At 37.8% G+C, this 17,439-nt stretch overlaps 1 protein-coding gene across 1 annotated transcript; it reads left to right on the plus strand.

Annotated features, from left to right (window-relative positions):
- The first annotated feature begins 1,123 nt into the window (after positions 1 to 1,123).
- On the plus strand, positions 1,124 to 17,124 carry LOC131771138 (protein transport protein Sec24A). The gene is given in 29 exon segments (XM_059086900.2): positions 1,124 to 1,494; positions 2,298 to 2,477; positions 3,033 to 3,560; positions 3,563 to 3,852; positions 4,983 to 5,090; positions 5,795 to 5,860; positions 6,676 to 6,768; positions 6,993 to 7,021; positions 7,394 to 7,496; positions 7,724 to 7,850; positions 8,330 to 8,439; positions 8,708 to 8,774; positions 9,068 to 9,186; positions 9,663 to 9,708; positions 9,883 to 9,938; positions 10,081 to 10,182; positions 10,709 to 10,810; positions 11,418 to 11,541; positions 11,663 to 11,762; positions 12,046 to 12,104; positions 12,512 to 12,685; positions 12,815 to 12,925; positions 13,366 to 13,409; positions 13,805 to 13,939; positions 14,411 to 14,548; positions 14,708 to 14,812; positions 14,919 to 15,011; positions 15,568 to 15,671; positions 15,986 to 17,124. Coding segments are annotated over 29 exon segments (3,648 nt in total). The 5' UTR covers positions 1,124 to 1,274; the 3' UTR covers positions 16,101 to 17,124.
- The last annotated feature ends 315 nt before the right edge of the window (positions 17,125 to 17,439 follow it).

Raw genomic sequence — 17,439 nt, forward strand, 5'->3', positions numbered from 1 at the left:
TCTGTTTGCTGTTAGAAATCATTTTCCAATTCCAAAAGGTTTTTTTTAAATTTTACTTTCTCTGACTGACAATTTCCGTTTTGAACACTCCTCTCTTAAAAAAAAATAATTCACCTTACACTTTTGCTTTTCAATCCGCTACGCGTAAAAATGAGCTGAATGAGTTATTTCGTTTTCGCATGGCGCGGTAAAACGGAAAGATAACACAAGCGATTGAACACAAACCTTCAATCAGCCTGGAAATGCTTCCAGGCAGCGATTACCTGCAAAATAATATCGAAGTTAGACATAACAAAGTGCTTGAATTAAGCTTGAAACAAAAATTTCAATTATCGAGGTAAAATTGGATCCTGTAGACATTAAGACAACGAAAAATTTTGCAAGGAGGCTCGTCGAAAATAAAAAAGAGAACAAAAGAATACAATACAACCCACTGAGTAAGTTTGTCTCCTCTTCGGTGACAACCGCAGCGAAAGGTTCTCCTTGCTCGAATTGGATATAAAAGGAAGAGCGGCATTGAACGCAAGGTTTGTTTATTCTGGAATGCAATGTGGAAATATAATTGTACTAACTCGAACCGACAAAATTTGCCAATTTTGCATTTATTCTTGAAAAACCTCTTATTAAACACTGATTTTGGGTGTTATGCAATTATAGGAAACCCGTTGGAAAATGCCTCGTTTGCATTCCCCAGGACTCAGTTGTCCAAAGAGAGGATACGCTGTAAAGAATAAATCACTCTTCAGTTGATAGGAGTTAACAAAGCTATCCACCACAGATAGAGATAGATTTATCCAGCGGAATGAGATTATAATCTCTGGACTTGCTTGTGGAATCTGTGGATAGTCTTATTCTCCCTTCGAACAACCGGGGCCAGCAGCTCTGTTAATATTTAATCATACACAAAAGATTCAACGCGGATTCATAAAATGATTGTTAATTTTCCATAAGGTATTATGTGGTGACATGTGTTTCGTTTCCAATTTTACATCCAATTTGTATTGTTAGTTGTGTGCGTGGGAAAATTACCGTGTGCATTGTAAACGCGCAAAACTGATATGTCGGTGCGCAATGCATCACAGTTGCCACGTCGCTAAGAACACGTCCACTGCGCATACTCAAACATCTGCATTTCGTGGCTGCAGGCTGGAGTGAGATTCACAAAATTCTCGAAAAATTGGGTGCACTCACGCTTTTCAAAATCGATTGACATAACCCAACTGGATTCCACTCAACAACGACCCATATTATAGGTTTTAAATGTGTGGTAGGTAATGTCTGGAGGAAGGTTACCGCCGAGTCATAATGCGTTCTCGGTTGGTCAACAGCAACCATACCTCAACCACGGTGGTGTAAATAGTTTTCAGTCTTCGCAAAATCATGGAGAATTTGTGCAACCAGATAAAAAAGGAGTAAGTCAGGAATCTCAACACACGTCTATTGTCAATAATCAGACTCAGAGTGTTTCCCAAGACATGAACCCGGCTTCGAAAGGTAAGGAATCATCTATTGACAGATTGAGTTTCATCAAGTGAAGTAATGTCACAAGATTCTCCTCAGAAGCCATGTCGATTTCTTCGTGAAGGTTGTTAAACTTTTTAATCGTCTCAACTCGGATAATGTGGAAATGTTAAGGTTATTTCTTCAGAAGATAATTCAAATTGTACTGGTTGATTTGCTTAGTTATTATGTCGTCATTAGTTTTAGTAGCAGGTTACATTCGATCAGCTGGTTGTAACGTAAAGCACTTATACTTTAAATATAAACCAACGAATAAATTTCCAGATTTGGTTTCCTTGCTGAATTATAAATCCATTTCTTTACCACGCTAGCTTAAACAGAACACGGGAGACATGGTATCGTGGCCGGATATACGTGTACAATTCTAGCTTCTTTGGTTACAATGTCTTTGGTAATTCGTTCGTGCCCTGTAATTATTGCGGAACACTTCAATTTGTTAGCTTATGTATAAAGTTCGCTCTGTAATTTTATGGTTGACATAGTTCTGATTGAACTTTAAAGGATTGTTGTTGTAGATGACATACTTAGATTATTAATGTAAATCTGGTCGTTAATGCCTCCGAGTTAGTGAACTCTTTTTCATGTACTTTAAACATTCCAATAGTGCTATGTCACATTATCTTATACTTGATTTCCATATATCGTCCATTAATAACCATGTTGAACTTTAATTTTAGCTGTTTTACACTCAGGCAAATTTCTACAATATTGATTAAAGAGCTAAAAAGCCAACAATAGAATTTTTTCAATTTATATAATTTTCTCCTTTTGTTTAGGTTACCAAGCTCAGTACCCAGGCCAATGGCCTACATCTCTATCACCAGGCCATAATCAATACAGAACCAACCCTCCAATGGTTAATAACATGGTTGGCGCATCACCACATTCTTTGAATAATTCTCATGAATCCTCATCAGCATTGCCACCCAACAGAAGTCCAATGAATCTGCAAACTGGTCAGTGAATATTCAATCTCAGTAGCTAGTTGTATTTTTAAGTCATTATCATAGCATTTGAGCTAGTGATGACTGTCAGACTGTTGTGGATGATCTGGGAGACTGTCCAGGTCAACCAGTGTCAGGAAAAAATTATACAGGTGTCTTACTTATATTTCTGAAAAGATAAAAAACTAGATATCAATATCTTTGTGACTAATCACTCTTTTTTTCACTGATGATGACATATGCACATTTTGTCCACGTGCTGGTTATCCTCAACCACAGCAGGACCTCTATATAGGTCTGTCCTGTTCTGGATGATTGACCATTTCCAAAGGAGTAATTTATTTTGAATTTCATTCTGCCTACATCTACACAGTCTGAACTGATGATACATCAAGCCAAGGTTCTTTTAGTACAGACCTCAAAGTTATTTGTCTTCATAACACTTTTTTGAATGTAGATGAAAGGAAGTGGGTGGTAGTTTTAATTTAAATTCAGAGTAGGAGTTAAGCACTGTCAGCTCCTCTTTTGTCTTACCAAACTTAGATAAGTTGTTTCATTTTGTTTCAGGGCAATCTGGAAATCACTCTCCATCTCCTAATGCCATTGCTAATGGTCCTGTCTCAGGAGTTGGCCCCCCTATTGGAAGTTCCTCTTCACAACCAAGAATGGGACAAGCTGTACCAAATCTTAGTGCACCCACCCATGGACAGTCCACCCCACCTTCAGGATCTGCTTTAGCAAATGGACCCTCCCTAAATTCCAATTCTCAGCAGCAAACCATAATTAACAATACTCATGGAATGCCACAAACTGGTTCTGCTTTCACTCCAGTTACCTCCCATTCAGGGCAATCATCACTGTATCAAAATTCATCCTCTATGCCACCCCTCCCAAGTCAGTCACGGACTGGGTTGCCTGTACACGGACAGTCAAATACCCCACCCCAGATGTCACAAGTTGGACAGAACACAAATTACAGTGGGCATGCTCAAGGTTTTCCATCTGGTTTATCTACAACCATAGGTCAACCAGGTTCTCAGCCATTGTCAGCTCTTCATTCCAATAAACCAAAGAGACCTACAATGCCAATGACCACAGGCCTGGTCATCCAGGGCAGGGTGGGAGCCCATTGCAGAGATCAACACCTCCTCCTTCGGCTGGTTTTCCGGGGTCATCAATGGGGCAGCAGATAGTGCCACCCCCTCCAACAGGTCCAGGGGGTGCGACACCAGGTCAGAGTCTAACCCCACCCCCTCCATCAATGTCTCCAGGATCAGCTATGCCACAAACTGGTTTTAACAGTCCACCAACAGGATATTCTCCCTCTGGACAGGACTCTCAGGCTGGGAGACCCATTTCTTCGAGGAGAAGGATGTACCCTTCTCAGGTAAAAGTTTGAAAGTTTAACACGAAGATGTGCTTTAAAAGGAGATGTGCCTTAGGTACCTCTAGATCATTTGTTAATCAGCAGTTGTGGCATACAGACCTCTATATTTAAAACAGCTTGAGCTGCAGCTAATCCAGAGCAAACAAACAGGAGGAAGATTTCTCAAAAGCCATAATTGTTTTCTATGTTTTTATCATAATTAATGAATTTGTTGAAATTTGTATCTCCTTCTTCCCATCAAAACCCTCTTCATTTGTGTTGGAAAATTTAAAAAGATTCACTTTGCCATCATGTAATATTACTAAAGCTTAATTTGCATTTGAGCTAAAACCAGGGGCAGAACCAACTTATTTATAGCGCACCTTCTTGTTTTTTTTATTAACACTTATTTTGACATGTGGGCGATAAACAAGTGAAGATATGACTTTAGTAGGTAAAGAAATTGCATAAAACTCACCTTAAAAGTAATACCCAACTATTATCTGGGAGGCAGTGGTGCAAATCCTGTTCAAGCTTGAATTTTGCAGGCTTCGTTTTGGAAATTTGATTAACTCTCTCCCAAGATCTGATTGTTAATTCTCCCTTCTAGCTGCTACACATTTTCTTGTAAATAGGTTACAAGAATTTGGTGTTAGATGAAGATAACAACTTCTATCTGATAAGTTTGAATATTCTGATGACCTGTTTGCTGGATAATGTTTAGATATTATAGGGAGAAATTACTTGGTAATCTTTTCTGGAAGTTAAAGGGTTAAATTACAGCTCACTACAGGATCTTGAATGTTGAAAATGTACTGCTCACTAGCCACTTACATCTAAGTTCAAATGTTATCTCAATGCTCATTCTCTTGTATGTTTTTTCTTATTATCATTTGTTGGAATTTGTAAATTTGGTTAACCCTTTAACTCCCAAGATCTGAATGTTAATTCTCCCCTCCAGCTTTTACATAATTCGTAGCAAATATTTATAAGTTAGGCAAATTTGGTATTAGATCAAGATAACAACTTCTACTGGATAAGTTTGGGTATGCTCATTTGCCCTTTGCTGGATAATGTATAATTATTATGGGGAGAAGATTCATGTTAATCACTTCTAAGTGAGTTAAAGTATTAACTTGTTTTATTGCCAGCCAATGCAACCTCCAATGCCTGGGCCAGGTGGAATGATGAATGCTCCTGGCCAGATGAACCAACCCTATCCAGGTCAAATGTCTCCTATGGCTCAACAACCACCTGTTGTAAGTGTTATGTGTTCATTTCCAATATGTTTAATATTGCCCACTTTTAGTTGAGGACTCCAGATAGGGTGGTCCACTTTTGAGCCCTTGAGAAGTAATGGTGTTGCATTCTTGGGCAAAGCACTTCACTCACACAGTGCTTTTCCCTACTATGAGGAAATCTGGAGGGAATACAATTTTTATTCCTCTCCTGGGAAATTGCTATCACCTCCCTTTGGTTGGATACAGGTGCTCATTTTTTATTCAACTCTCTTGCAAAGGAAAAATGCAATAGTTTCTTCACAGCTCTGTAAGACACATACTCTTGAAATGTATGAAATAAAATTGTAATAATGTCTCAGGGTTTTCTTTAAGGTTTTAAGTAGCTGGAGCTTTTTTAAAGGTAAATGATTGTGGGTCTCGAAATCCAATATGGCGGAAAAAATGTCATATTGTTCATACTTTCCTGCCACGGCAGCAAGATTTGTCAAAAAGACTGTTCTCATCAGAACATTTTTAAACTAACCTTGAGTCAGAAGTCTTTTTATGTTTTCAGAAAAGATATGCAGTGCAAATTTATATTTTTATTGAGCCCAAGTTTAGACCTGACAAACATCATCTCTGTACGGGTTCTTGAAGCAACAAAAGTGGCTGGCAAAACCTTGTAGAGAAGCCGGTGTCCTGATGTCTGCGTTATGTATTAACTTCACAATTTTTATATTCAGAGTGGTAATACACAACAGTTTCCATCTTCTGGCCTGGAAGGTCCAATGGGAAGACTAACTGTGCAGGTATGAAAAAATGCCTGTACTTTGCTTGGAACTGCTGCTTTCCTAAATGATCAAACCAGAAAAACATGTGCAGGTCTTAACCCTTTAACTCCCATGAGTGACCAAGACAGAATTTCTCCTTACAATATCAATACAATATCAACCAGATAAGGGATAAGAATAAAGAAAAATATCAATTTGGGGATAAGTAGTTGATCCAATACTAGATTCTCTGAACTAACATTATAAGAATTGTATGGTTGACAATAAGAAGAATTACAAATTTGATCTGGGAGTTAAAGGGTTAAGTCACTTCTCCACATCCCTTTGTATAGACTAGCTTGACTTTGTTCTCTGTGGTCCATTTAGTAGGCCAACAATTCGAAGATTGGACCTGGCTGGGTTATGAATCCTTCCAAATGTTGAACATCTCTCTTAACCCTTAAAACCCTAGGAGTGATTGGCATCATATTTATCCCTGCAGTATCACAATGGACCTAAACAGCAAGGTCATGAGAATAAGGGAAATGATCAACCAACAGTGAAGCTCTTAATTGTTGAACAAATTCTCTGTATCAGTACCACTGGAAGTGTACAGAAGACAGTATGGAGAATTAGGGTGTAAAGGGGTTGAATTAATATTATTTGTAAAGTTATGAAAGGAAAAGGTTTGGCTCCTCTGATTAGCATGTTCATTTATATATTAACCTATCTTTAACAAAAGCCAACAAATTTCAAGCACCTTTTTTGGTGCTCAGCGTCTATATATCAGTGTGAAAAGTCCCCCTTATGATTACAAAAGCTTAAACTTATTTTCTGTCTTGTTTATTTTACAGCAATCTTCAGCTTGTCAACCCATTAATCTTTTAGAACAAAGGCATGTTCTTCCCCAAACACCCATTGAGCAGCCAACCCCTAATTTACCTGGAGTGAGTACTGATGTTGAAATTTGTTTTGTTGTCTGATATCTTTGGTGGTTTTAAAATATTTTGTTGGTATTTACTGCACGTTAGATATTATTTTACTTGTGGCAGCCAAGAAAATTAATTGTTGAGAGAGTGTTATTATTATTTTGTACAGTAGTTACCTAGGTTTATTTATATTTCTTTGGGGTTGTGAATGAATAATCTATTTTGCCTTTTGTTACCTACAGGACCTACGGAAAAGGAACTGTGATCCAAGGTCAGTGCATTTGATACTAAGATTCATTGTGTTTGCATGGAGTGGTTACCCCAGCAGGATGCAGGGATCACTTGCAAATATTTCTTTTTGTATGGACCTCTCCTTCCCCCCTCCCACATCACAACTTTTGTAATTTCGCTTCCTATGGAATCACCTTATACGTCATCAAGATCATTTGATAGTGTCAAAACTCATAATTTGTGTTTTCCATTTTGTTACTGGCTGTGAAAGGTCATGGTGAGCTTTACCGTCCCTGTGATGTTTCAGAGTATCTTGGGCTGATTTGTATTAAATTAGATATCAACTTAACTGAAATATGTTCTTATACTGAGCAGAGCTGTTATGGATTTTCTTGACATTTTTTTTTTCCAGTGTGTTGTGTTGCACTGTTAATGCTGTTCCAGAAACCAAGAGTCTGTTGACAAAATCTAAGCTCCCACTAGGAATTCACCTTCACCCTTTTAAAGATTTACAGGCAAGTTTTTTAAAATCACTCTTCTTCATGAGAACCTGCTTCAATTAGATTTTTGTCATATTCAGCCCTTTGGTTGGGTATTGTATAATAACTTGAATTTTAGAATTCTAAACCAGCTAAAGAGAAAGTAATCAAAAATGACTCAAGATTTTGTTCTTTTCAACACTTTTCATTTGACAGGTGTGTAGAAGTGACTTACAACAATATCAATGTTATTTCTTCAACAGAACCTTCCAGTTATTCATTCTTCTGTCATTACAAGATGTCGTTCCTGTAGAACATATATCAATCCTTTTGTAACCTTTACTGACTCTAGAAGGTGGAGATGCCCAATGTGTTTCAGAGTAAATGAAGGTATAATATTTTCTTTAAGTGTTTGCAATAAACACCTCCCTTGTTTCCAGTAAACTAGTTTTTATTTATTTACTCCTGCATCTGTCTATGTAATATACAGTACAGCTCAGAGGTACTTGGCCCGAAATGCATGCAAAGGGCATTAAAAAAAGCATGCACAGGCATGCAATTTTTCAAAACACACTCAAAAAACCTGCACAAAAGAAGCTTATTAGTATTTATAAGGCAGTCTTTTGTTTTACCCTTTGTTTAACTTTAAATGGTGTGTCAGATTTATTGACAAAGGAGGAATTCTGATGGGGGATTCTGACTTGGTTTTGTCCTGAAGCATTTGGCTTCAGTTCATTTTCTGAAATGACTTGCCTTAAACCTTGGCAGTAAATCTTTTTTTTTTCCTTGAAGAATACTGTTGATTAGGCACGAGTAAAAATCCGTTGTTTGTTAATTAAGAGCTTATTCATACTGTTTTTTGGTTCCAGTTCCAGAGGAATTCTGTTTTGATCCTACAACCCGACAGTATGGAGATCCATCCAAGAGACCAGAAGTGAGGAATGCTACAGTGGAATTTATAGCACCATCAGAATATATGGTGAGCTATTTTAATTTATTATTAAGTAATGTCTGTTGTCTTTGTAGTTCTATTGCATAGCTCCCAGAACAAACCAGTAACACCTTGCCATTATGTCAGTTCATTATCCAGTAATTGCAATATATTTGAAGACAGTAGCAAGTGTAATAGTTAAAATGTAGATTGTTGTCAAGATTCAATATGCATTCTCATGTTACTAAAAAATCAATTTACACTAATGTTGATAATGATGTTTGAGTTATAATTATGGGTTTTGTATGATTTGCAGTTAAGGCCTCCACAGCCAGCAGTATTTCTGTTTGTTATGGATGTCTCCTTTAATGCAATAGAGACAGGTATGAGTTTTTAAATGTTTCTTAATTTCAAAAGCTGATGGGTACCAAAACAGTGTTGAAAATTAACTTGCTGTATGAAAGCAGCTCTCATCCAAGTGTATCAATGTGTCCAGATCTGCTGATTCACCTTTTCTTAATAAAATTACTGTTTTTGAGCCCAGTGCTAGGTTTGTCTTTTGCTTTTACTCTACTGAATTGAGTTGCATACATTATATCATCTGAACACATACCAGTATGTTCTGTTTTTAAGACCATTTCTTATGTTTATTAGAATGCTGTTTTGGTTGTTACAGGTTATCTGCATATGGTTTGTAAATTACTGAAAGAAAACTTAGAGAAAATGCCTGGAGATCTAAGAACACAGATTGGATTTATAACATTTGATAGTACAGTTCAATTCTACAGTTTAAAGGTGAGAAAAACCAAAAGCTTACAAATGTAGTTCCAAAACATTAGTTTTTTGTGAAAAGCAAGTATAAGATGTTAATTTTATGGGGTAGTTAGTGGAGCTTATTTCCAGGGATTTCACACACTCTTCTTTCTGTTGACTCATAAAAAACCAATTTTCTCCACCGGGAATAGTCATGTCTGTCAATTCATAGATTGCAGGGAAGAATGAAAGGAAATAAGATCAATAAGAGAGATACAGTGTACATGTAGAAAGACAGGATAACTTGGATTGGATTGGTCTTGTTTTACTCTCCCTGATTGTTAGAAAAATGTCCTTTTTGTTTACATCAACATGTGCTTTGCATTCCCACTGGATGCCTGGACGTTTACCTTCATTTTCATTTTCAGTTAAAAAGATACCTTGGTTATAGTTTCATATCACTTTGTAAAAGTTTGATTAATTAGTGGTGTTAATCTTGTATTAATTTTTCCCTCTAGTCAAAGCTTTCACAACCTCAGATGAATATTGTTTCAGATTTGGAAGGTCAGTTCAAGCTTTCAATTTTCCAGAAGTGTTTTATGTACGTTGTTAATGTATCCTGTTTGATGGTGGTGTGTAGTACCAGTAATAGCACCTCTAGAACTTATGTACTTTAATTTTTTTTCATACATATTTGAAGTCACTTGCTAAGTTAACGCTATATATGTTTTATTACAGACATTTTCCTTCCATCTCCTGATGACCTTCTGGTGAATTTGAATGAAAGTAAAGAGGTATACTGAGTGATTTACTGTTTAATAATATCTGGGAATTGAAAACAAGAATGCATAGATAGATGATCAAATTGATTGCTGTCAATGTAAGATGAGTATGCTACTATTGGCTTCACTTTTTTTGGTGAATTTTTTTTTTCAGCTTGTAACTCAACTGCTGGATTCTCTTCCAACTATGTTCAACAGCAATCACAATGTACACAGTGCAACAGGTGCAGCCCTACAGGCTGCTCTCAAATTAGTGGTAAGTCAATATATGTAGCCATTTTTAGAAATCATAGGAAACTTGTAAACAATTTACTGTAACAGTGTTGTCAAACCTATTGGGACTTTTAAATTTACATGTTGATCCTGCCCTCTTAACTAAACCTAATTTATGGTTAATGTTGCCCTACTTTGGTCTTATGTAGAGTTGATGGATTTGATAGATGCAGGTCCTATGTGGCTAGCTTTTCAGGAGTGGATCTTGGGGAGGGGTGTAAGGAGTGCCCCCCCCCCCCCCCAAAAAAAAAAAAAAAAACGGTCTGCAGTTTTCTAATATAACTTCAGAGTTACACAAAATCTGCTGTATCATTTTCTATGTTTTCTCAGGAGTGCATGTTATGTTATTGACCAGTCATAAGCCTTCTTCTTTGTTATTCACTTTTGAAAATTTTTACCATCGCCGATCATCTGTCAAAAATCATGGATCTGCCCTTACTTATTTTTTTACAGTTTGAACACCTGCTGTCCTTGGTACTCAATCCTGTGTTTTCGTTTGTCTCTTCCAGGGCCACATAGGAGGTCGTGTGACACTTTTTCAGACAACATTGCCTAACATTGGCCCAGGACAATTGAAGAAGAGAGAGGATGGACAGAAATCTTCTCCAAAGGTAATTCAGAAACACATGAGACGTTTTCGTTATTATCAAATTACTTAATTCTCATTTCTGCTAAGAGTCCCCTCGGGGTGGACAGCTTTGTTCTTGAGCAAGACACTTCACTCTTACTGTGCCTCTCCTTACCAAGTAGTTTAACCCTTAAACTCCCATGAATGACCAAGGAAGAATTTCTTCTTACAGTGTCAGGACCACATCAACCCGACAAGTAATGAGAATTGAGAAAAATGTCAATTGGGTGTTATTAGTTGATCCAATACCAAATTCTTACGAACTAATATTATAGGAATTGTATGGCAGACAGTAAGGAGAGTAGAGAGGTTGATCGGGTGCCGATCAACTCTCAGAAAAACTTGAAAAAATGCTGATGGAGTTGTGTTCCATCCAGGAGGAGTCACCTCGTGCTACAGAGTGAGCACGAGCACAGCCAGTTGTTAGCCGCGTGGCCATAAAGACTTAACCTCCTTTGTCATTCCATTGTGCTTCTCTATACAGCAGTAATATAAACTTTCAAATTGTACGTAAATTTTTGATCTCACAGAAGCAAAGTATTGTATTACATGTAATTATTTACATAGGAATTTATCTTTGTCTTTTATAGGATGTCCAGAATTTAACACCAGCTACAGATTTCTACAAGAAGTTTGCACTGGACTGTGCAGCTGAACAAGTTGCTGTTGATCTGTTCTTGCTTTCAGGACAGTATGCTGATATTGCTACCTTAAGTAAGACTGTTAGTCATTTTAAATATCCTTGTTACCCTAGTGTGAGTGATTTTTTTTTTAGCAAAGTCTGCAAGCATTGTTTTGTTCTTACCGAAAAAAAATCGTTTGTTGAACATTTTAGTGTGTGCGTCAAAGTACTCTGGAGGATCCGTCATGTATTATCCTGACTTTCACGCGTCAAGGAACCCTGCTGCAGCAGAAAAATTTGAAAACGAATTTGTGTAAGTAACCTCACAAAGCTTGCGAGCAGGCGCTCATTCTAAACGATCCAGGACGTGCGTTTCTCAACCCGCGGGAAGCTTTGAGGCGAGTCGGGGAAAGGTTTGCCGGGAGTCTCCTTATCTCTGCTAGACTCCTTGCAGACCTCGTGCCGAAGCGCCCGTGCCGAAGCACCCGTGCCGAAGTGCTCGTGCTTGCTTGGGGGCTAAATTTTACGTAATAACTGTGTGGCCTGTTAAAGTTTTGGAGTAAAATAAAGGTAAATGTTCGGTCTTTTTTTTTTAGGCGTTATCTAACAAGGAAGATTGGATTTGAGGCCGTTATGAGAGTGCGTTGCACAAAAGGTAATATACGGCATCAGAGCAATTTTAACCCGTTTAATAAGGTATTCAGTAGTTTTTTTCCATTTTATTCTCTCTACTTGATCAAAATCCCTTTGTTTTCACCCAGCCCGAGAGTTTCAAAAAGAAGGTAGATAATTTCTTATGGGATAATGTCCAAAGAATAGATGTCCAAGAAGGAAGCAGTAGAAACGATTCATGATTAAAACATTAAGACCAAAACAGAAACGAGTATGTGCAGTCAGTGGTCAGTGGTCAGTGGGTACTCGTTTGGCAGTGTTTCGCTAGGGACCCGCAAATGGATTTAGCAAGCTTTCAAGGGTTGAGGCTTCATTTTTGAGGGTTCAAATTTCGAAGATGGGGTTTGAATTTCGAGATTTTTTCCCACTAACGTCACCTTTTGTCACCAGGGCTTTCAATCCACACCTTCCATGGAAATTTCTTTGTACGCTCCACGGACTTAGTTTCTTTGCCGAACGTGAGTCCTGACAGTGGCTTTAGCATGCAGATTGACATTGAAGACTCGCTGACAGACTCCAATCTGGCTGTGTTTCAGTCTGCTCTTCTCTATACAAGCACCAAAGGTAGTTTGATCCTTAAACACCTGTTTTTCGTGTTTGTGTTTAAATTTACTTGTCTTTTATAGAGATATCAATTGTTAACAACTCAGGCCGTTTTCTTAATCTCAACGTTGGTCTCTGCGTTTTTTACAGGTGAACGGCGCATCAGAGTACACACTCTTGCTTTGCCGATCACAAACAAGTTGGCTGATCTGTACGCCACTGCTGACGTACAAGCCATTGCCACCCTGCTTGCCAAAATGGGTGAGCCAGCCTTACTTTTTATTCCTTCGTGTTTGTTGTTCGACCTATTAAACAGATCAAAGAGAGCGTTTTAAAGCTGACGTTTCGAGCGTTAGCCATTCGTCAGAGTACATACTCGCTCTGATGAAGGGCTAACGCTCGAAACGTCAGCTTTAAAACGCTCTCTTTGATCTTTTAGATAGGTCGGACCAATTAACGTTATTAACTCAGTTAATAGTACCAAATTACCTTTTAATACTCTCCTATCGACTCAGCACCACATTTCCTTCTAGAAACTTAACCCCTATATTCGGTGATCAAAGATAGGATTGTTCTGATATGTTGTCACTTCTTTCCAAGATGATATGTTTACCTGTTATATTTAAGAGGCTTTTTAGCTTCTTTTTTTTATCATCATGCACTTTTCTGAGAATGTTGTTGTTGTTGCTGTTTTTCTCTAGCTGTCGATAGGACACTGACTTCATCCTTAGGGGATGCTAGAGAGGTAAGTACAGTGAACGCGGACTATTTACTAAAAGTTCAGTCAAAGAGCTCTCGTCGAAAAGTGCACATAGTCACTCATCTCGACTCAACCCCTTTCAATAGACGATAGAACTAACTTTCTATTGGTTTACCGGCATAATAACCCCCAAAGGATATTGGGAGCACACGAGAAAAGTTTATAAAAGACAAGCCGGAGGCGTGTTCAAGTGGATTATTATGACGATAAACCTATAGAAAGTGCTGTTTACTACTTTTATAAAATAAACTTCAATTTTTTTGGGTTTACCGGTGCAATTAGCGATAGGTTTTTGACCAGTCAGGGCGCTTGAAGTATATCGGTTGTTTTATTAGGTTCAATTTTGCCTAACTGTTATTTTCTTTTGATTTTTCCATTAGGCTTTGTTGAACGCGTGTATCGACACTCTTAGCGTTTACCGTTCCTCGGTAGCGAATCAACCACAGAGTAGCGGACTGATAGCGCCCCATTCTCTGAGATTACTTCCGCTCTTTATCTTGGCTATCATGAAACACGTATGTAGGACAGTGGACTTGAATTTTGGGTGTCTTTTACCTTCCTTTTTGTTACTCTGTTGTTTTTCCTAACAAGCGTATTTTGTAAAAAATTGTTAAAGAGGAAATTTGCTAGAATCAATTAACAGAACAGGACTCAGGGTTCTTGGGGGTGGTTATACTTATGCAAGTTCTACCTGAAAATGACTTTTCACACATTTCCTTTGTGGAAGTCAAAATCGGACATATTCTGTCTTGATAAGTGATATTGCTTAAGAGAACGATCTAGTTTGAAAGGGGCTTATGAATGGAGCTGAACGTTATATTTCTAGATCAGTAGATGTGACGTTATCAATGTTCAATTTCCGTATGAAATATTGACATTACAGGAGGAAAATCATTTTGTAGGTGTCTGTAGAATGTGGCTCTACTGAGAGTTTACCCACAATAGTTTTCATCCGCTTCTAATGTTCTTACATGTTGCATTTTCAGATGGCGTTTCGTCTTGGCTCGACCTCTCGTTTGGACGAGCGGTGTTTTTCCATGCAGCAGCTTAAAGTTATGCCCCTCAGTTTGGTCATGTTATCTATATATCCAAAAATGTATCCGATACACGAATTGTCGGATGAGGTACGCGTAGTGTTTATATTTTCTTACTTCTTTGTAGCGCCCTTATCTTGTATTTCTAGAGTTTAATAAACAGATTAAGAACGCCAAAAAGAATATCTAAAATATCCGTCGCGGTTGGTAAACTTAACCAAGCATACTACTTTATTTTCTCTTCCCCAGGGTGCTTTCCAGACTAAATCTGGCCTGGTTGCTAAGCCTCCAATTTATCACCTGTCAGGCGAAAAGCTTACCAGAAAAGGAATATTTCTTCTGGACGCTGGTCATGTGAGTAGATTAGGTTGTAACTTGTTGTTGTAAATTATCAAATACAGAAACAAGTGAGATTAAGCGATATGGTTGTTTATTTGTTTGTTTTGTTTCTTTTAAATAGGCTTTTTACTTTTGGGTCGGACGAGATGCCCCTATTGATGTCATCCAAGCTATATTCAATGTACCAAACTATGGCAGCATTCCAGAGAATATGGTGAGGTTAATTGCTAATTATATTGTGGAAATTTATCTTAGCTTTCTATTTCTTTGACTTAAAGAGGTGGTGAAAAATTCATGGTATAAATGCTTGTTGTCTAAAATAACTCAGGTCGTATTTTTTTTCAACTTCGTCAGGCAGTCGGTAGTCATTGCGATGTTATTTTTGAAGAAAAGCTGTTTGAAATCGGCATGGAAAGTTGAATGATTTTGGAGCGCATTGTAATTGTGTTTCGTAACAAAAACCAATCATAATAAAGGAAAATAACATAAGGAACCAATGAGAAGGCAGTAGAAGAACAAGGAAAACATTAGTGACACTATGGGAACTTGCGTCTGGTGGATGAAAGTGTGGCGTTAATTGTTTAGACCAATCATGGAGCTGAGTGAAGCAAAAGCAATGAAATTTTGGACAAATTCGTCTGACATCTTCAGTAAAAATTTTGGTAGCCAAAATAATCACGAATCTGGATCCCTGTTAAATACGTGATTAGCGAGTAAACTAATCTAGGTTGATCACTGATGTGCCCTTTATTTTTTTCGTCACTTATTAGGGATCGCTGCCGGCGCTGGAAAATCCTCAGTCAGAGAGAGTGAGAACATTTTTAGATTATCTACAGGCACAGCGATCCTGCCATGCAAACATCTTTGTTTTAAAGTAAGTTCCACACCGATCAACGGTGACCATTACAAAAAATAGATGGAGTTAACGGAACAGGCCTGTGAATGGTATGAGAAAGATTCACTATTCGTAGAAGAAAACTAGACGAGGGCAAATCTTTGAGAGTCGCTCGCAAGTTGCCCATAATTTTGTGTACTGTCTTCGAAGTAAAACTGTTTGCGGTTACGAACAGGTACATGCATCTTAGCTACAATTTCTTCCAATGATCCCAACGTTTTATCGGTAAAATAGATTATAGATTGGATTCTACAGGATAAGCCAAGCTTAAAGCATCTACTCTTTTTTTACAGGGAAGACGGTCGAACGAGGGGGCTATTCCTCCAGAATCTTGTGGACGATCGTTCGGAATCGGTTATGTCTTACTACGAGTTCCTCGTCCATATTCAAAAGCAGATTTCAAAGTGAGCTTATTTCTTGGTGACAGTGGACTCGGAAAACGTAAAAACAGAGAGACACAAGACAAAATCCCACAAAAAGCGGAAGAATTCGGGAAATTCCGTGAAAATTAATGGTCTGTTAGCTTGAACACTGAAATCATATAATGAAGCGTTACTACTCATGAAAAGTTATTACAGAGGAGTCATAACGGGACTTGTGCCGTAATTCGCTTGACAAGTGAATGAGAAGACAACACATAATGTATCAGTCCCACAGTCATTGGAATCATAACCTTCGGGGGTCCGTGTGATTCAAGCGTTGCCCCCCCCCCCTCCCTCACTGCATAACTGGTTTCCCATTACCCGAAGAAATAAACTACGCAGGCAGACGGGTGAAAGAAGGGCAATTTAAGGGAAAATCTGGGGAAAAAACTTCCTGGGTGTTACAAGCAGGTGTAGCTTGTTATTTTCCAGAGAATTCAATGGGAAACTTTGTTTTGGTAGAGATTATATAATTTAGAAAATTTACGGTTTTTTATGAATAAATGTTGGAGCACTGCCATGAATGAACTTAAATTTTCTGAAGGCTCTATTTAATTTTTCATATGATTTAAAAGCTATTATATTTTGCACGGTTTTTCAGTTATTCACACAATTTTTTCTGTTCGAAAGTATTCCCCTTGTGAATAATTGTAAGTTTGCCTCACACAACTAAAAGCTAGAACTTAATAGGCTTCGAGTTATTTTCGATCTCTGTTCGTTTTGCCATACCGACGAGTAAACGAACTGAAATTAGAGAGAAATTAGAGAGAAATTGGTGAGAAATTAGAGTCTCGAAACCAAATTTTCTTAAAATCTCTTATAAAAATATTATTATGAGCTACGGATTTTGTTCTTGGAACAAAAGGGACTAGCTCCTTATTCTTTGAGAAAGATTACAGGCAATATTTGATCTCGCTTTCATTAAACTGCACTTCACCATTGAAGAAGTAGATTAAATCTTACGGCTGTTTTATATGTGGTTGATAAATAAAACTGTTCTGTTTCTGTAATGTTCGTGCTGCTTTTTTTCTTTTCTATTTTCGAAACATGGAATAGTAGTTTTTATTTTTAATGACTTATCACAGTAATCAAGAAAGCTGCGTGCACAGGGGAAGTGGCTGCGCGATATTTAAAAACGGTCCAATCAGTAACTGCGGCGGGGGCGGTATTTTGCTCCACCACTATAAATTGAACAGACTACATATTTCCTTGTGGTAATCTTTTTCTCAATTTTCCCAGTGAGATCAAGATAAGAAAGATATTGTCCTGATTACCAAAAACTCCTGGTGATCTTTGATTCCACAAACTTTTTATTAGTTGCGGGA

The sequence above is a fragment of the Pocillopora verrucosa genome, chromosome 14, assembly GCF_036669915.1.
Source record: "Pocillopora verrucosa isolate sample1 chromosome 14, ASM3666991v2, whole genome shotgun sequence".
NCBI classification, from domain to species: Eukaryota; Metazoa; Cnidaria; class Anthozoa; order Scleractinia; family Pocilloporidae; genus Pocillopora; species Pocillopora verrucosa.